This window comes from Chelonoidis abingdonii, chromosome 1 (assembly GCF_003597395.2).
Source record: "Chelonoidis abingdonii isolate Lonesome George chromosome 1, CheloAbing_2.0, whole genome shotgun sequence".
NCBI classification, from domain to species: domain Eukaryota; kingdom Metazoa; phylum Chordata; order Testudines; family Testudinidae; genus Chelonoidis; species Chelonoidis abingdonii.
In genome coordinates this window covers 92,577,393-92,598,106 of record NC_133769.1, presented here as the reverse complement: position 1 = coordinate 92,598,106, position 20,714 = coordinate 92,577,393, and the positions used below count along the sequence as shown (strand labels likewise).

General features: G+C 43.1%; 1 protein-coding gene across 18 annotated transcripts in view; it reads right to left on the bottom strand.

Annotated features, from left to right (window-relative positions):
* Window positions 1-226: 226 nt before the first annotated feature.
* CNOT4 (CCR4-NOT transcription complex subunit 4) overlaps window positions 227-20,714 on the bottom strand; it is a 129,867-nt gene continuing 109,379 nt past the window's right edge. For 10 of the 18 annotated variants that reach the window (XM_032788599.2, XM_075067341.1, XM_075067325.1 and 7 more), the window contains 2 exons: window positions 2,359-2,571; window positions 227-1,597 (listed from right to left, as the gene is read on the bottom strand). In XM_032788599.2, coding sequence (XP_032644490.1) covers window positions 1,296-1,597; window positions 2,359-2,571 — 515 coding nt within the window. In that variant the 3' untranslated portion in view covers window positions 227-1,295. The remainder of the gene's footprint in view (window positions 1,598-2,358; window positions 2,572-20,714) is intronic. The other 8 variants (XM_032788603.2, XM_032788602.2, XM_075067385.1 and 5 more) reach the window with 1 other exon arrangement.

Here is a 20,714-nt window from a genome sequence, read left to right as displayed (position 1 = left end):
TACACTTACCATGATGTCACAATCCCTTTATTTTTCCATAGCTTTACACCTATATGTATACACAGTCCTCCAATCCAATGAAGGAGGCTCAAAGTATGTTTTGGGTATGCTAAATAACGTTTATTGTAATGAGTAGTTTCAGTTTAAGATGAATGGGAAGAAGCTAGTAGGATTTGCTGGTACTCCATAAAACCCCATGCAGAGTTAAAAACCAAGGAAAACAAAGTCATCATCAAGTTTTCTGTTTTATTTAAGATTTTAGTTTTAATTCTGAAGAAAGAGGTACATTTCCTTGTTTTTAGTTTTAGCGTCAGGTTATAACCATGTTTATTTATCTGTTTCTTTTTTTCCTGTCTTTTCAATACTGCACAAACGTCCAGAAACTACAGGGTTAAGTAAAAGCTGCAGGCAGAGGAGGTCAAAAGTTGCGCTCCTGATGGTGATCATGTGGCCCCAATGCAGTGCTATCCCAGAGTGCCCTAGTCAGGTGAATTTAAAAAAAAAAGAGAGAGATTGACAGAGGAGACAGAAAGACTGACGTAAATATCACTTGTGTTTCAGCTGCTTATGTTATATGCTAGGTATTAAATCTGTGAATACTTTTAAAACATTAAAGTTTACTTTAAATCTAAAGCCAAAATTTTTTAAAAAAAACGTTTCTCCCTCTTTAAACCACTCTTTAACAACATGCCAGTTACGTCTACAAGTTTTGCCCTTTGACCCACTTCGTCAAACTTCTTACTGACTTACACAAAGTACTCCCTTCCAAAAAAACATACATAGCAATTTCCCTGTGTAGTGACACCTGAATGCAAAATAACTGCGAGGCCACTGCCTTCCTCCACATGTTTAGTAATTTTGTTTAAACTAAAAATAAAAAATGTTCATGTTTCTGTAACTGATTCTACATTTTAGCATCACATTTCTCCCCTACTGTAGATTGACTTTTTCCGCTAGGCAGAAATGCTCATTATGGGCAAAAGACATAGGACAGATATATTCTCTTTTTAAGCATTGAGACAGCACTTGATTTCTCTCTCTTTTTTTTTCTTAGAATGTTTAAGGAAATATTTTTAAACAGTGTATTTCAAACACTGGATCAGCAGAAACTTTACAACAAAAAAAAATACGGTCATGACCCTGTGATCGCATTGCATTTGGGGGTGGAGGAGAAGATTTGATCAGGAACTAGATTCTTCAGAAAGAAAGACATGAGAAAGGAATGGTGGCTGGGCGTGGGGAGGAATCAGGGTGGGGTAATTCCTGCATCTCTCATGTTTTTTCCTCCTCCTTTCCTAATGACGATCCAGCGCTGAGCTCTGTAGTAGATCTGTGGGGGTTTTACTGGGGGGTCTGAAGGCTGTCTGAAAGCCTGGGGGAGGGGAATGGAAACTGGTGGGGTTTGAAGGGGGAGAGTAGGGGTTCCAACTGGCTCTGTGCAGAGGAATCTGTGTGCTGAAGGGGTTACTGTGGTGGGTCTGTGACGGGGCTGCACTGGGGCCGTCCATCTCTGTGAGGGCTTGAAGAGATTTTAGCCAATGTGGTGGATTGTCGTCTTGAAGGGAGTCTAAACTGTTTCCTGTGGAGGCTGGGATCCCTGTGAAGAGAAGAAAAAAGTGGGAGAAAAACAGGTGAGTCATGATAGAAACATGTTCAGTGTGAAGGAGGTCAGTTTAACCTAATAGATGGCAGTGGTGAGAAAACAATTAGTTTGTACAGAAAACATGTTTATACAGTTTCTCTCTCACTCTTCTCACAAAGATGAGCATTTAAATCCAAATAGGAGACTTTCCCTCCTAGAAATACCTTTTTTGTCATGAAGTCCATATTCTTACATCAAGCATTTGCCAAGCCCCCCTAATCACAAGGTCCAGGTCCCTGTCCATTACCTACCCAAACCCAGTTCTACCACTACTGCATGCTCTTCTCCCTTCTTGAATCATGCTTCAGCTATCTAACAGAGATACACAACCAGACAGCCTTATAAAAGAGAGCTTTATAAACAAGTGGAGTATGTTCATTTTTAAATTAGGAAGTCCAGGCACTGAAGGCATTAACAGAAGACCAGCAGTGCACATACTGGACATGCCATCCAGCGGAAGGGACGCCAACATGAGCCTACAGTTATACACTGAGCATCCTAACAACCTGTGAAGATCCTGGGCATGCACTGGAAAGGGCTAAATGGGGGTTTATTATACCTATTTGTTCCACAAGGATTCCTGGTTCCTTGAGGTTTTGTGGATGGAAGCTGGAAGAGACCACCGCATACAGACTTTTTTTTCAGATGCCGATTAGTTTGTACCAAATACCCAGCTGATGTTTGCCAGTGGAGCTGAAGGAGTGAGAAATGGTTACCTGTGATGATTGCGGGGTCCATCCAGCTGCCAGGGCTGTCCCAATTCAGGCTGTCGGAGGTGGCAGTGTTGGACGTTGGTACACTGTGGTTGGCGTTGGAGGGGGAAGAAGGATTGGGCAGCCCACCAAAGTTGATGTTAATGTTCGGTAGAAGTGCCCTTAGCCCGTCCTGCCATTCCTTCATATTTAAACTCTCTACAGAACTGCTGTTGTCTGGGAGATTTACCAACAAAAAAAATGAAAGATAAAAAAATAAAAAGCTGAAGTTAGAAACAGGTGTCCTTCTTTGGTGGGAGAAGGGACTCTTCTTTTTCTACTAAGCATTTAATACAGTTTCCCTATCAAGAAACTGGGGAAAGGGATTTTAATATGGACTATGAATTAATCAAGATGAGTTTGGCATGTTTTTTTTTGTTTCACTTTTTTAGTGTAATGGTGCAGGAGAAAGATTTAACTCCTTCCCCGCTCATATCACCATTTATTCAAGTTACAGACCTGAATGGTCAAGGGCACAATGGTTCGCCTTTCTTTACCAGTGGGAGAAGACCCACAAGATATTTTATCAGAGGACCACCACCACACATCTCGTCTACCCAATTCATCTACTTTATGAATAGACAGCAGATGCTGAAGTCTGCCATTGAGAATGCATTCCAGTATATTAAAGTGAAGAAAGACTTCAATAGCAAAGCCCTAGCCTAACATGATTAGTCACTTGGGAAAACCAAAGAAGGGGGCTGTTTGATTACAGCTTGCTCATTTACAGCGCTGCAGATGCTATTCAAAAGGAAAAAAGGTAGCAATGCGTGCATTAAGTCAGAAAGAATGTATCTCTCTCTTCCAGCCTAAGGGCAAAGGAGGAAATTCCTAAAAGATCTTTCAGAATAATTCCCAGCATTGCAATCTGCTCCAGCTGAAACAAGACAGCAAACAGTGAACGCTAAACTCCTTCGCCCTGACGGTTTCAGGGCATCCATTACCAAAGACGGGCAATGGGATAACAGAAAATTCTCTTCTACGTAGGTTCTTATACTGCATTCATCACTGCAGTAATTGAGTGCCTGACGATTACATTTAATGATTTATGGAACACTAATACAGAAACAGCAGGGACTGACACCATGTCAAACAGAGCACACTTTGATTTTATACAATGCTTCTTCTACTCCAGGGATAACAAAGCACTAACAAAGATACTGATGATGCAGCAATTGTGTCAGCAATTTAGCAATAATTTACAGTCAGCCAAGATCTCATTTTCTATTTGAGGCAATGTTTGCCAGCACACTGTAGTTACCTTAGTCTTTTAAATCACTGATGCCAACTTCCCCCTTGACAGCCAGAGAGTAAAATAGATGTTTGATGCCGTATCTGAAGAGTGGCCTCTGACAGAGCAGTATTTGTAGGGCAATGCTGCTCCACCAGCATTGGATGAGACTAAGCCCTGGAAGAAAGTTTGAACTGCAACCAAATAGACCTTGTGGCATCTAATCTGTGATTCCAATCCAACAAGGTGAGAAGGGGAAGGATGGAGTACTCCCCTACCTCCAACCATTCTTCAGTGACATTTGTAAGTTTGACTGCTCAGAGTGAAACACAGATATCTTGGTGAGTGCCTATACCTAAAGGGAGCATGCAGTGTGAAAGTTCTCTAACACCTCCTCTGTCCTGATATGGCACCTCTTTCTCCAAGACTTCTCATGAGAATAAATGTTTATATTTCCATATGGAAGGAATTTTTGCTCAGCATATGTATAAGTGGTTCAATATCTTAAACCATTATTTGTGATCTAAGCCAAACTTGAACTCATGGCATCAATAGCAAGTCCAGTTACCATATTAATCCACTACATCCAGTCAATGTGCCATAAGGATTGCACCTTTCAGGTGCCAAAAAAAGATCAATAGCCTTTCTAAGCACTCTCTTTATATGTATGTAACATGACAAAGCATGCCATCCTATATGGCAGCAAGTAGAATCTAGAACATAAGGGTGAAGGCCCTTGTGCACAGTATAGTCAGACTTAAATATCTGGTGTGGAAACCAGGGAAGAGGACAAAGGCATCAAATCACTTCCAAAGTGATAACTAAAGTTATCCACAGTAGTTGGAGGCTGGTCATCACACCCCACAGTAATTTTCAGGATACAAAATTTATCTTATCAGCTGTTAAACTGTAATGCTTGCAATTATTTGATGTTATCTTTGCCCCTTGGCTGAGGCTAGAGAACTGCTCATCCTTCAGAAGTTAGCAAATAAAGTAAGATCTGAAGAAAAGAAGCAAAACCAAATGTCAAGTCTCAACCAGTGAGCAAAGACTAGAGACACAAGAGTCAGCAAATCCAACAGCAGAAATTATTAATCCAAAAGCCTTCCCACTGACTATTTGCATATTAGTCAAGTACCAAAAGCGGTTCAAACTTTACATGCTACAGCAGAAAAGGAGATCAGAGAAGCTTTTCTCTCAAGCCAATCAAGACTTGAAAGACTAACTTACTTCAACCCTAGCTCACAGAACTGAGGAGTGCTATCATCAAAAATCTTAGAGCATGCTTAACAGTACGTGGCAGACAACTGGCTAATATATTAGGCCCTGTACAATTTGTAGGAAAGTAATGGGTTTTCACAGATTTGTTCTACACTCATTTAATGTGAAACCCTGGTGCACACACTTGTACTTGCTCTCACTAATTTGTCAATTAGTCATTCCTCCTATTTTACTATAATCTAGTTTTGTGCTCTTTAGAATTTTTTACTCCCTGTAATTCCTTTGGAAGGTTAAGCATGTGTTTGCAACTTCTTGTTTAGCCAGATGGGAAAACTAGTCTAGTTTCCTAAAAGTCTAGCTGAAATGAAAGATGAGTGGACTGGTGGCATAGAAGAGGTAAAAAATCAGCTGCAACCCAAGTCACAACTGGTCCCATTAGGTTTGTGCCCAAGGACCTCATAAATAGCACCATAAAAATCAAGTTGCTGGATTCAGCTCTCAGTAAAGAAGGTTCTAATTCACTAACTCAGAAAAATTATTATGGAAGATTCTGAATGGACATTTACCACCACCTTCAAGAGCCACATGTTGTGTCAGCAGAAGAGGATGTAGGACAGGTAGATCTCTCCAGTCAACAACACTTAGTTGCAGAAGATAGACAAGTACTCTCCAATGACTAAGTAGGGGCCAAACAATGCTTCTGCAACACCTGCCAGCCTGAAATGTGCAGAATAATTTTATGACCAGATACAGTTCGTTTCCTACTTGGTATTAATGTGGCAGTAATTAGGAGTGGTACTGTAAATTATTTAGTGGCAAGCAGTGACACTCAGGAAAGACACTGTGCTGCCAATGTAAGCAGCTCAATGTGCAGCAGTAGTCAAAAAAACCAAGAAAGATGTTAGGACTCAGGATGTGTAAGAAATGGGACAGAAAATACCAAAGATAGTCTAAATGCCACATTACCTAATCAGTTCTGATCACCTGGCATCAAATTTTTTTTAAAGACATATTGTGGCATAAACAGGAGTCCAGAAAGAGATGACAAAAACCAATTTGAGGTAAAAGACTTCCATATAAAAAGATATCGAAAAGGCTGGGACTGTGTTTGGAGAAAAGATACACATTAATAGAACAGTATAAAGAAGGTTAATTGGGCACTCCAATTTACTCATAATACAAAAGCAAAAAGGAACATTCAATGAAACTGAAAGGTAAGAAATTTAAAACTGATGAAAAGATTTTTTAAAAAGTCAATATAATTAATTTGAGGCAATGAGTTCCCACAAGGCACTGAGGTCAAGACCTTAACAGATCTCAGAAAGGACTTGACATCTGTATGGATAATGAAAACATCCACAGCTACATTATCTGGGGTGGGGGAGATGTCTATTTGTTTTGTTTTTTAAAGAATTTTTAAATTTTTATGCTTCAGGGCATGACTGTAAAGTTTAGGAAGAAGGGCAAGCTGGCTTTCCCAGCCAACATGGCTTTCTGGGGTAGGGATAGATGGATAGGCAAGATCCACTTGGCTGCCCCATGAAACCACTCAGCCGCCCCATGAAACCACTCAGCCAATGGGAAAGCTCTGCTTAACTGAAGAGATCTCACTGAGTAATCTAGGTGCCTGCAACAGGCTCCTGGTTTGGCTGGCTGGGACACAGGGACATTAATTAAAGGGCCAGGCTAAGCAGAAGAGGACCTCTTACCACTCCTCCCACCAGTGAAAAATGCAGTAGGGATTGGAATACAGACTTTGATGAGGTCTGATTTTAAGTGGGCGGGTTGAATACTGAACATGATGCTCTGGATCTGAGCATTGAAACTGGGAGGGTAGATGAGAGGTGAATCGTCTATCGCCTTCCCCAGTGCACTCAGGACAGATGGCCTTGAGAAATTATTCTGTGAAGAAATTAAAGTTGCAGCCATTTGGTCAAAATTTCAGATGTTTGCCTTCCTCACTGGCCTCTGCAATTCACAAAGATCCCAGCACCTTCTTCTAATGTCTCAATTTGTGGCTAAAGTCATATTATGTCAGATAGGTGTTCTGTCTGTCAATTCCTCTGTTCTTATGCAATACTTCTGCAGCCCTGTATGGTAAATTTTAGCCCAAATGGTTAGAGTTCGGCAAAGTTATAAGCAATTGAAAACAGAGTTGTATATGGAAAGTGTTGGGAAAACTTAACTATGGTCATTGTTACCTGCTCCACTTATAATAAAGCTTCCTAGATGTTATTTAAGCGTGCGGCTCCTGAAGCCCATAGCTGGTCCTTATTAAAAGTCAAGGTTTAATCCAAGTTGCATCATAAAACTGGCATAATATATAAAAACAAGAGGAAAATGAAAAAAATAATTTAAACCCCAGATGAACCTGGGTCTGTCAAAGAAGTTCCCCTACCACTTCTACCAGATTTGGGGGGGGGGGGGGGAAGGTGGTGTAACTGAATATTTTTAGACTTTTGTTTCAGTTTACCACCATTAAACTGATAATATGAGACTAACACTTCCTTATCCTCACACTTGTTTCTCTTCATAGCCTCTTTCAGTAACTTAAGCAATGTGTGGAGGAGGGTGGGAAAAGGTGGGGAACTCGTGCCAAGTCTAAATTTACCAATCACAATCTTTCTGGAAAGGTTTTCTATTCTGACTTGAAGATAATCTTAGAAATAGGTTTGATAGATCTTTGTTTTGTTCCTAGGGCAATAGATTAATTTGGTAAAGCTGCAATGACAAAGCCAACTCCCATTTGAAAAACAGGCTCAGGTAAAACCAAGCATTTCAGTCATCAATGTCTATAGTTCTCTCGGTGTGCATTATTTCATAAACTCTATTCATGTTGATGGAAACTTGTATCCCCACTGAGAGGTGAACAGATTCCAAAGTATGGCACTTTGAATATTTTCAACAGTTTCCAGTGTTAATACACAAACATGAAATTCAACAGTGGTAGCTAAAAAGCTTAGCACATTAGCACCTGTCCTTCCCTATGGTGGATAAATTAGGGAAGCATAGTGACAGATAAAAAGCTTTCAATCAACACAACACGTTCAACTCATCCCACACTGATCATGACCAACAGTGTACCACCATTTGATGTCTGAGCATTAATCTGTGTGGAAAACTGATAAGTTTTGAGTTCCTAATGGACAAGTTTCCACATCACAAAAAATCCTACTGTCACAACGACACCTTAGTGGGCAGTCTTACTGCAATACAAAGGACTTTAGAATATACTTATGTTTAAAGATTATCCCTCCAAATCAGGTGGGCAGCATGAGCCTGCATATGTGGACAGGGCCTAGATATGACACTACACTGGTAACATCAGTTTGACTAAATTTCAGAGTATATATAGGGGAATTTGTAAAACAATCAGAGCTTTGAAACTCAGTTTTCACAACCCCCTATTCAGCTCGTTTTGAGGGAGGTACAGTAGTTTGATGAAGGTATGTTTTGAGTAAGCTACCTCCAAATCTGGGACCCTGGAGCAGTTTTGGATGGAAATTTGAACATCCTTCCTAGGCTTTTCATGTATGCATCTGATCTTTGTATGGCCTACCTTATCTCCTTACTTTAGTCTAATTTAGAGGGTGGACAAGGTGGCTGAGAGGAAATTTTCCAAAATTAGACCAATATCAAGTTGTCACTTGAATTTCAACATGTAGATCTATAACCAAATTTTGGCCATGAAACAAGACATTTACCTTTTCCATAACTGGTGTTTCTCGAGATGTGTTGCTCATGTCTATTTCACAGTAGGTGTACGTGCTCGCCACGTGCACTGGTGCTGGAAGTTTTTCCCCTAGCAGTACCTGTAGGGGAGCACCCCAGTGACTCCTGGAGTGGCGCCTCCACGGTGTGGTGTAATGGGAGCTGCGCGCTCCCCCCACCCTCAGTTCCTTTTTGCCAGACAACTCTGACAGAGGTGAAGGAGGGTGGGATGTGGAATAGACATGAGCAACACATCTTGAAGAAATCCAGTTACAGAAAAAGTAGCTGTCTTTTCTTCGAGTGATTGCTCATGTGAATTCCACAGTAGGTGATTCCAAGCTATATCTGTTGGAGGTGGGTAGGAGTTCATAAATTCTCAGGATAGAGCAGAGCCCTGCCAAACCCAGCACCCTCCCTCCTTTGGGAGACGATCGCATAATGCGAGGTGAAAGTGTGAACTGAAGACCATATAGCAGCCTTACAAATATCCTGGATGGGGACATGGGCCAAAAAGGCAGCCGATGAGGCCTGCACACAAGTTGAGTGCGCCTTCACAATTGGGATTCCCGCCAGGCCATAACAGGTACAGATGAATGAGGTTGGAGAGCCGCTGAGTGGAGATCGACCAGGGAGACCATGCGGAACTTGAGCTTCACCATATACTAGTTCAGGCCTGGGAGGTCCGGGATGGGCCTGAGCCCCCTTTGGCCTTCAGGATAAGGAAATAACAGGAGTAATACCCCTTGCCCATGAACTCCTCTAGCACTGCTTCTATCGCTCCTAGTCCTAGGAGCCGCCCCACCTCTTGCTTGAGCAGAGCTTCATGCGAGTGGTCCCCCAAGAAGGACGGGGACAGGAGATGGTTGGGCAGGGAGGAAATAAATTGGAGAGGGTAACCCTGGGAGATGGTGTTGAGAACCCATTGGTCCAAGGTCAGCCGCAACCATTCCGGGAGGAAAGCTAACAACCAGTTGGAGAAGGGAAGCTTATTTGGGGGTGGATCCCTGCTGAAGACTGGTGGGGTACCCCCAAGCGTCCCATCAAAAATGCCTTTTCCCTGCCTGCTTGCCCTTGGAGGACCCAGGCTGGGGGCAGCTGAGACTACCTCTGGGGGCATCTCTTATAGTCCCGCTGCTTCTTATGGGCGGCCCCATACTTTGGGAGGGTGGCTTGGGCTGGAGTCTGCTGTGGCTTGAACTTAGGTTTTGCCAGAGCTGGGATATAGCGGCCCAGAGTCTGGAGGGTCGTGTGGGAGTCGTTCATGCCACACAGCCTTGTATCTGCTTTCCTGTCAAACTGGAGATCTGCATGGAAGACTGTGCCTCGCTGGACAGCCCTGAGAGCAGGAGCCATGATGCCTGTCTCATGGACACTGCGGTCGTGTCCCCAGCATCCGAGGCTGCCTGCAGAGACACCCAAGTGGTCGCTGCTCCTTCCTCCACTAGCGCCTTGAACTCCTTCCTATCACACTCCTGGAAGGAGTCCTCAAACTTAGGCAGGGAGACCCACAGATTGAATTCGTACCAGCCCAGGAGAGCCTGATGGTTCGCTACTTGTAACTGGAAGCTCGAAGATGAATAAATTTTCCTTCTGAAAGAGTCCAGTCTCAGAGTCTTTGTTCTTTGGGGTCGGGACTGGCTGACCCTGTTGCTCCCTGTGGTTGACTGACTCGACCACCAGGGAGTTGGACACTGGATGAGTATACAAGCACTCATGCCCCTTGGTGGGTACAAAGTACTTGTGTTCCGCCTTTTTAGAGATGGGGACCAATGAGGCCGGTGTTTGCCACAGGGCATTTGAAATCTTTGCCACCCCTTCAAGGAGGGCAAGGCCACCCTACCCGGTGCCGATGGGGACAATACGTTAAACAGGGAGTCTGAGGGCTCCTCCATTTCCTCTGCCTGTAGGTGTAGTCTTGCTGCCACCCTCTTTAAGACTTCTTGGTAGGCCATGAAGTCCTCCTGCGGGACGGAAGGGGGCGGTGCTGCAATCGCCTCCTCTGGGTAGGGCGAAGAGGCCGGTGAGGTGCTCTGGAAGTTGGCAGGCACCGGAGGATCCACCACCTGGTTGGACTCTGGGCATGATGCCAAAGACAGGTCCCACCAACTCCTCTCTCAGGGGTCTGGAAAGGGAGGCTGACGGTGCTTCTGAAGCTCTGGCCATCGAGTGAGCTCCCACCAGATGCTGTGCTGGAGGTCACGGTGTCCCACTGGTACCATTGGGCCGGTCATGACACTCAATGCCACTGCACCTGCTGTGGCACTGGCAGGGCCGGCTGTCCGGGTTGGCTGTCCGAGCCCATCAAAGGACTGCTACAAATGGAGACCGGGCTGGCATAAGATCTGCTGCTGTTGCTGGAACAGTAGGAGTGGCAGTGCCAGAAACTATAACGACCACGGGAGCACGATCTCAATGTAGATGACCAGTACTGACGGTAATAACTGCTCCATGATCGGCCTCAACAGGTGGACCCGCGACGGTGAGACGCCGGCGATCAACGCTTGGGGCTGCGATGTCTTGGCGGACATTTGGAGTGAGAGTCCTACTGGGAATGGCATCGACGACTGTGCCGTGACCGACTCTGATATCCTCTTGGAAACAAGGTCTGATAGCGATGCCTGCTGCGGTCCCGTAGATATTAGCTCCTTGAGGACGAGCGGTGCTGCAAGACCTGGCCAGATGGGACCCAGCCAGACAATCTGGTTGGCGTTAAGGGCGATCCACTTGGACAGTGCCCTGAGTGGTTGCTGGGCAGTGATCAGCATTGGGAATGTTCCTTTGACCAAGACTGGGCTGAAGGTGACTGTGGAATCCCAGCAGCGGCTTGCCTCTGGAGTGTGGGACCGACTGTGGCGGCGCTTCAGGTACCAGCATGGACATGACATCCTGAGCTGCCTGGGGGGCTTCAGCATGGATGGCATCCAGAGAGACCTGTCCCGAAGGGTTGAGTTGGAGGCTTGGGACCCAGTGGGGATCAAGGACTGCCTGACATGGGCCTAGCCTCTGCCCCAGACTTCCCTCTGTGCCGCTGCAAAGAGGGGGTCTTCCTGGCCCTCTTGGCATGCCCGTGGACAGAGAACAGTGCTGGCTGGTCAATGGCACCGGAGGGCCACTGTGTACCGACGCCACGGTGCCGGGTACTGGTTTGGAGCGGCATGCCAAGGTCAGTGCCAACTCCATTAGGATGGCCCGGAGTCTAATGTCCCTTTCTCTTTTAGTCTGAGGCTTAAACTATTTGCAAATCTTGCACCTTTCGCTGATATGGGTTTCTTGCAAACAGTCTGTGTGTGGGTCACTTTTTGGCATAGAGCGCCTACAACAGGCGCACGACTTAAATCCGGGGGCATGAGGCATGCCCTGGCCCGGGTTCACGGACTAAACAGCTAACTAACTACAGATACTAACACTGAATGAACGAACAGTTCTGGGGGTGAGCTACAGCAAAGCTAGAGCAGAGCAGTTCCAATGCACCTTCACTGGCGGCAAGAAGGAACTGAATGTGGGGGGAGTGTACAGCTCCCCTTATACCATGCCAGGCAGGCGCCACTGCAGGGGTCACGAGAGTGCTCCCCCTGATGGGTACTGCCAGCTGAAAAACTTCTAGAACTGGTGCACGTGGCAGGTACACACACCTATTGTGAAATACACATGAGCAAATCACTCGAAGAATTAATGTTCAGTTAGTCAGATTTACTTATTTATAGCAAAAAACAACATGCCTATTAAATAAATATTTAAGGCAGATATAATCCTTTGTCTTGCCAAACTTCAGTTACATATCTCAAGATATTGCAAAAAACTGGACTGGACACTCATCTGAATTCAGCCAGAAGACAGAATAAAGAGATACCACAAAACAATGCGAACAAGAAATATGCTCTGTTTTGAAGCTTTTACATAATGAATAACCCAAGCTTAATTTTACTCTTGCCTTTTTATTAAATACGACAAAGCAACATCCCATTAGTTGCATCTGTTTTAACTGTGCTTTCCTCAAAAGTAATTGGTTTTCTGATTTTTTGAATAATAAATCCTGTCATTTGATGGATTATACAGAAGCAGATATATTGTGTTTTTTTACTAACTCTATATAACTGACTGATTATAGCATCCTACACTCTATTCCAGATGAATTTGACTTTTCCTACCAAAAGAGTCTAGAATAGATATACGGAAACAGCTTGTTGTCTTATTTAGATCAAGTTTCCTATCCTATAAGAATAAATGCCTCATGTGGATTATCTCTTACATTGAGAACTATTATTGAAGTATGTGTTGCAAAGTCATACAATAAAATACAAAAACATTTATGCCAAAATACTAAATACATTCTCATTCCATTAGAAAGCAAACACTCCTGTAATTTTAGATGAAGCGATCACTGCGCTATAGTGACCTCTTTGGGTTACCGAGAGTAAGATATAACAGCACAACAGAGCAGAGGGCTGGGCACCTCAAGTAACCCAACACAGGCAAAATTCAGTGGCACATGGATGAGATAAGCTATTATACTAGCAATGACACCAAACTGATTGCACGGTATAGCAACACAAGGAGTGAAAAGAATAACTAGATTTATTAAATAGTCAGCACTAAAATGTCTTAAATGTATACAGGCCCTTGTCCAGCCCTAGGTACCATGTACAGTACTGATCAGTTTTTAAAAAAGGACATTCAATTGCTGCAAGAAGTCCAGAATATCACAAGACTACAGTAGGAAGAGAAGAGAGGCCCACAAAGGTAAGATGCATACATAAAAAGCAAGAACAGCTTAATACAACGGCAGGGGTGAAAAGAGCTGATTGTAGTATAACAAATACCAAAAGGAGACCCACCAAAATCTAGGACAGATTATCAACTTGGTCACAACCACAAATAGAGGTACCAGAAAACCATGCCCCCTTATAGCACAGCATCTGTCAGCTCTTAAGACAATCCTTTGTGCTGGCTGCTGTAATGCTTCATCGAGAACTGGCACTTCCTGGAAAGTATTAGAGGAATCAGTCCCTTAAGCCATCCTAAGAATACATAACATATAACCAAGGCACTAATAAGACCACAGAAGAGAGTTTAGAACCCCTGATCTTAAGTACAATCTCTTATCGTTGCAGAAAGAATAAGCTTCGGTTTAGTCTAAAGATAAATGGGGGCTTCGTCAATCAAAGTATAACTAAAATATAAAACAGTCTAAGAAGTTTAGTGAGAAGCTTAAACTGTTAGTAGCTGAGTTAATGGCAGGATTAGGAGAATCCATGTTTTCCCTCTATCCAGAACACTTGTGATTCTGGTAGCAGTGACTTGTGGTAACCACACAATATTTAGTGCATTCATTACTCCAACCCTCATCACTGTGGAGGTGCAGTTCAGACATAGCGCTCTGCGTTTTCTGTTTTTACTGGTTTTGACCAATAAATTTTCACTTTGTTTATATTAAAAGAGTTTAGGATTCACTCATTTATCAATCCACTCATTTTTTTGGGAGCTTATTTTTGCTAAACACTAACATCTTCCACAATTGTTGTGTCCTGCAGCTTCAAGATTGAAGCAATTCTGCAGTGTTAAACACAGAACACATGCACAGTTGGGGCTGGAAAAAATCTAACATTAATATCACACTATGGCTATGTCTACACTACTGTGGGGATCAATGCTCTGGCGATCAATGCACCGGAGGTCGATTTAGCAGGTCTAGTGAAGACCCACTAAATCAATGGCAGAACGCTTTCCAGTCGATGCTGGTTCTCCACCAGGAATGAGAGGAGTAAGGTAAGTCAACGGGAGAGCATCTCCCATTGACCCAGTATGGTGCAGACACTGCAGTAAGTCAGCCTAAGATACATCAACTCCAGCTACATTATTCACGTACCTGACATTAGGTCGACTTACTGCGGTAGTGGAGATGGCCTATGATTGCCTCAGAAGGAGACTCTGCCCACTTATTTCTTTGCGTCCATTCAGTGCGGGGCTGAATTTAAATAAATCCTCCACAGATAAAGATAAAGAGGTAAACATGGGGCAAAACCCACAAATCTATGCCTGAATATCAACAAGAAAAATCAGTCCTTTGACATTGTCAAGGAAAGTAAAGACAGAAGCGAAAAGGATGCATTGCGCTGCAAGTACGGCAGCATTTAGGTCTGTGCTTGCACTGACAAAATAAAGGAGCATTTCAAAAGGAAGAGACAAGAAGCTTAAAGAAGAAAGTGAGCTTCGGGGTAAAGAGTCAATATTAAGAATTTTCACCAGGGCTTGAATGAAAGAAGACACAGCACGACTGTGTCAATGAATGTGTTTGTGCTCTTTGTTTCACTGGACAATTGCTGTTAATTGCGGAGGAGTCTATTAGTGACTTTGTGAGACAATGCTGTCCAGCAGGAAAAACCCTTCCTAATGTAGACAGACAATCTCACTCAAATATCTGAAAGATAACGACGATGCTTTATTTAAACTGATGGAACAAACAAATGGAAATATGGTGTCTAATCTGATTTTTGACAAGTCTCCTGATGCTTTGGACCATCCAATTCTTGGCCTTTTGTTTCATTTTTTTATTTCAAAGCAAACAAACCCGCCTTCTTTTGTGCTGATTGTGACATTCATCTGCTCAGCCGATACCCATTTTGTCAACACAGTAGTAATGGACATGTTTGAGACATACCAACAAACTTGGGAAAAAGTAGCCACAACTAACACAGATTCTGTTTCCTACATGGCTAAGTTTGCACTGGAGTTTAAACTCACCCAGAAACCAGAGCTGCTACATATTACCTGTCCTGCTTATCTGACTAATGTTGCGCTGTCAGCAGCTACTGGCTACAGAAGACAGACATGAAATCTTGCATCATTGAGTCTGGGGCCATTTTCAAGCACGTGAACAAGCTGAAGGCTTTGTTTTAGATAGTGCTAAGCCGAATGCAGAGCCAACTGCTTTTTACCTACCCCTGTTGTCCCACACTAGTGGATGACTTTGTACTTCACTGCCTCTTATGTACATAATGTGTTGACTAAGCTAATGCATCTCTTAGATCATGAGTGGGCAAACTATGGCCCGCCGGCCACATCTGGCCCATAAAACCATTTAATCCGGCCCTCATCTCCCACCAAGGAAGCGGGCTCGGGGGTTTGTCCTGCTCTGGCGCTCCAGCTGGAGAGCGGGGTTGAAGGCTTGCCCGCTCCACGTTGCTCCCAAGAAGCAGCCAGCACAACCCCACCTCAGGCTCCTATGTAGTACACGGAGGTGCGGCAGACAGCAATGCTCCATCCTCCAGCACCGCCCCTGCAAACAGGGCAGCGTGCAGAGCCATCTGGCTCCGCCTTGGAGCTGGGTGGGGGGGATGCTTCCAGGGGCTGCTTGCAGTAAGTACTGCCAAGAGCCTGCATCAGAGCCTGTCCCATGCCCTAAATCCCTGCCACAGCCCCAACCTCCAAACCCCTCAATCCCAGCCCAGAGTTCCCTCTTGTGCCCCAAGACTCTCATCCCCGGCCCCACCCTGGAGGCCATACCCCCCCTCCCACACCCTGACCTCATTTCTGGCACCGACCAGAGACCTCACCCTCTCCTGCACCCTTACTCCCAATTTTGTGAGCATTCATGGCCCACCATACAATTTCCATTCCCCGACGTGGCCTGCAGGCCAAATAGTTTGCCCACTCCAGTCCTAAATCATCCTTAGTTTGTTAGTTATAAAGCAGAAAATCTGACTAGACTGGCATATAACCAAAATGACTTCCAGATTCTGCGCACCAAGGCAACTTATTGAAAACTTGGAATCACTGAGACATACAGAAAAAACTGGAATTCTCAGACTACTGCCATTTGCCAATACAGATGTTTACTGAATCCTGACAACCAAAATAAAAACTGCATGAGAAACATACTGCAAGAAAACTCAGGTGTTGCTGGAAATCCTTCTGATACCAGAACATTAAAAAACCAAAAATGCTTTCAAAACCTTCAACACAAGAGTGAGATGACAGTGGCCCGAAATCGGAACTCTAAAGTGTTTGGGGCTGAAGATTCTTTTTGAAATGTGATCCAGGTGTTGCACCCCTTCCTCAAGGCGAATTTTGTAGCAAACTATGAGCATTATGCTAGAGCATTTCAACCATTTGACACTACAGATGAAACTTCAAATCTGAAAGGGAAATTTACTACTTAAATAAGCACGCTTAACCCTGACAACGTGAAACTGGATGTCCTGGCTTTTTGGAACAGTCACGAAGACATACTTCCCAACTTAAGAAAAGTGGCCTGGCATGCTTTGAGCATGTGTCTCAGATCTATTGTTGTAGAGTGCTTATTTTCAAAATTGGACTACTTCCATGACAGCAAGACAAGAGGCTGAACATGAATGAGGATACTTGGAAGAAAATCATGCAAGTGTACACAAACCAGGATTTCTGGTAAAATTACTAGCTCTGAGATGCAAAAGATACCTTTGTATATAAAAACATTTCAGTTATAATGTAATAAAATGTGTATATTATGAAAGTTTTTTTCCACGATTTTCCACATTTTTTAAACCAATTTCATTCCAGTTTTAATGTTTAGAAAATAAACACTGAAAAATTCCCAGCATTATTATTTACAAATAAAAACTGAAAACGTAGAACACTACTCATACAGAATGCAGACAGCCAGTGGCTGCTCATATTAAGAGGCGATATCCTGTGCTGGAACCTGTTGTTGCAGGCCACATTTCCATGTTAAAGACAGCTAGCTGTGGCACATATTGGACTCCGTGAGAGTAAAAAGTGGCAGAACAGTTTTCCAGATTTTTTTCTGTCACATGGATTCAAAGTCAAAGGTCTTATGGACTTGAACATCGAGCAGAGGAAACTAGACTTGGTAGATCCCCCCTTGGACCAATTTTTTGTTCATGTACTTTCAACCAATTTGCATGAACTACGTTTTTTAAAAACTCATGCTTCTTCCTACATGTTTATATTTCTCCCACATCTATGAATTCAGATATATTGGGGTGCAAGTCATATCTTCATGAGTGTTCCAAAAACCAGCAATAAATTAAGCTAAAAGTAGTGCTGTCAAGTGATTTAAAAAAAATTAGTTAATTGTGTTAAACACCACCATTTATATTAATATTTTTATGTTTTCCACATTTTCAAATATACTGATTTCAATTACAACACAGAATACAAAGTGTACAGTACTCAGTTTATATTTACTTATTATATTTGCACTGTAAAAATAGTATTTTTCAATTCACTTAATACAAGGACAAGTACTGTAGTGTAATCTCTATCATGGGAGTTGAACTTACAAATGTAAAATTATGTACAAAAATAACTGCATTCAAAAATAAAACAATGTAAAACTTTAGAACCTACAAGTCCACTCAGTCCTACTTCAGCCAATCAGTTAAACAAGTCTGTTTACATTTGCAGGAGATAATGCTGCCTGCTTCTTGTTTACAATGTCAACTGAAAGTGGGAACAGGCACTGTGTAGCTGGTGTTACAAGACATTTACGTGTCAGATGTGCTAAACATTCATGTGCCCCTTCATGTGTTGGCCACCATTCCAGAGAACGTGTCCATGCTGATGATGGGTTCTGCTCTATAAAGATCCAAAGCAGTACACACCAGTGCATATTCATTTTCATCATTTGAGTCAGATGTTACCAGCAGAAGGCTAATTTTCATTTTTGGTGGTTCGGGTTCTGTAGTTTCCCATCAGTGTTGCTTTTTTAAGACTTTTGAGAGCATGCTCCACACCCTGCCTCTCTCAGATTCTGGAAGGCACTTCAGATTCTTAAACCTCGGGTTGAGTGCTGTAGCTATCTTTAGAAATCTCACATTGGTACTTCCTTTGTGTTTTCTGAAATCTGCAGTGAAAGTGTTCTTAAAATGAACAACATGCTAGATCATCCTCCGAGACTGCTATAACACGAAATATATGGCAGAACGCGGGTAAAACACAGAACGAGCGACATACAATTCTCCCCCCAAGGAGTTCAGTCACAAAATTTAACTAACATTTTTTTTAAGCGCACGTCTTCTGCATGCAACCATGTCCTCTGGAATACTGGCCAAAGCATGAAGGGGCATACAAATGTTTATCATATCTGGCACATAAATACCTTGCAATGCCAGCTACAAAAGTGCCATGCGAACATCTGTTCTCACTTTCAGAAGACATTGTAAATAAGAAGCAGGCATCAATATCTCCCATAAATGTAAACAAGCTTGTTTCTCTTAGTGTTTGATTGAACAAAAAGTAGGACTGAGTGGATTTGTAGGTTCTAAAGTTTTACAGTGTTTTGTTTTTGTGCAGTTACGTTAACAAAGAAAAAAAACTACATTTGTAAGTTCCGCTTTCACAATAAAGAGATTGCCCTACGGTACTCATATGAGATGAGCTGAAAAATACTTTTTATAATTTTTACAGTGCAAATATTTGTAATAAAAATACAAAGTGAGCACTGGTACACTTTGTATTCTGCGTTGTAATTGAAATCAATATATTTGAAAGTTAGAAAAACATCCAAAATATTTAACTAACTTCCATTGGTATTCTATTGTTTAACAGTGTAATTAATCACAATTATTTTCTGAGTTAATCGTGTGAGTTAATTGCAATTAATCGACAGCCCTAGTTAAAAGCCTAATGACAGACAAGCAGCCCAACAAGCCAACACTTTTTCTTTGTGGCTACCATGTTGTCCTTCAGAATTTAAGCTATTATTTAAAAATAGCAATCATGGTTGCAAAGATAACCTTCAAAATATGAACAAAATCTAAATTGATACAGTAATGTCTGCCTAGGTCTTTAGGCAACTTGAAACAATACCACAGGTAATTTCCATTTCTGATTTTATATATATATAGCGACTGGATAGTGTAGTGGTTAAGAGCGCCGCCCTTTGATACGAGAGACCGGGGTTCAAATCCCGGTTGGTACCCAACTTTCCAGTAGGGGGCCTTGGGCAAAAGACCCCTTAACGCTTCACCTGCCTACCTCAAATATGAGAGTGACACGAACTAGGAGAGTCATGCCGGCTCGGATGTCGCCCGGATTAACAAGGTCCGCGCCAGATGTTGAGGAACCAGGACAATCTGACGATAAGTGGGCTACTGGAACAAACCATTCACGACCGAGAACAAAGAACCTGGAATGATGGAATGCTACTAAGTCACACAGTAGAACCTAATTGAGAGCTGAATGATGAAAACGATAGAGGGGACTCTGTTGGACAAAAGACCTACATCCCACACTTATCGGACGAAACGCTAATTACCCACCGTCTCAACTAGTAAAGAGGAAGTGCTCTTCACACTTGAGATATTGACCAACATCCACATACTCCAGACTCAAGAAAGACCTGAAGAACAAGTGGCTGTGCAAAGCCCACACCTGAAAGCTGAAACTTTCACTGCCCCCTCAATGTGCAACTGAGCACAGCCAGCTCGACTAGGAATAAGGATCATGGAGAAAGTAGTTCAGTCCAATTCCTCAGAGATCGATTTACCAATGGCTCAGGAGAAGACCATCATATAAGTAATGTTAGAAAGGTGCTCAATACGAGCAGCCAGCTCATGCATCATATTCCCTACTACCACCATAACTTCAAACCAATGAGCGTAACGCTACAGCTCTGTAATCCGGGCAGCTTGCTAAAGACTGATCCAAGCAGAGAACGAACAGTAGTACCCACGCCTGAAATGAAGCAGTGGGAGGAAAGATCAAGGCGACTCGAGCAGAGTATCAGCTAGTGGAACTACAGAAATGTAGAGATTAAGGACATAACAGATACTTCTCGGGCTACTGTGAAAATACAACAAGATTCTGAGCCCTAGAGATCGAGCTAGAACAAAGCTCACAGCACTGCTACCAGCTAAGAACACTACAGAAGCAGAGGCCAAAAAGTTAAATGCCCTGTTCTCCACAGAGCCTCCAAGGTTGTACCCCAACTGCAGTGCAAACAACACAATAACAGCAAGCCACCAGCAGCAGAAACGGAACAGTAACTGGAAGAACATATGGGAGAAGAGAAGACTCATAACACCAGTGCAAAGTGGCTGCAGGACCTGAGAACAGAGCACAGCAATCTCCCAGAACAGAAACCAGTCACCATCACAGTAGAAGACATCCAGCAGCGGGTCAAGAACATGAAGAGCTGGACAGCACGGACCAAACA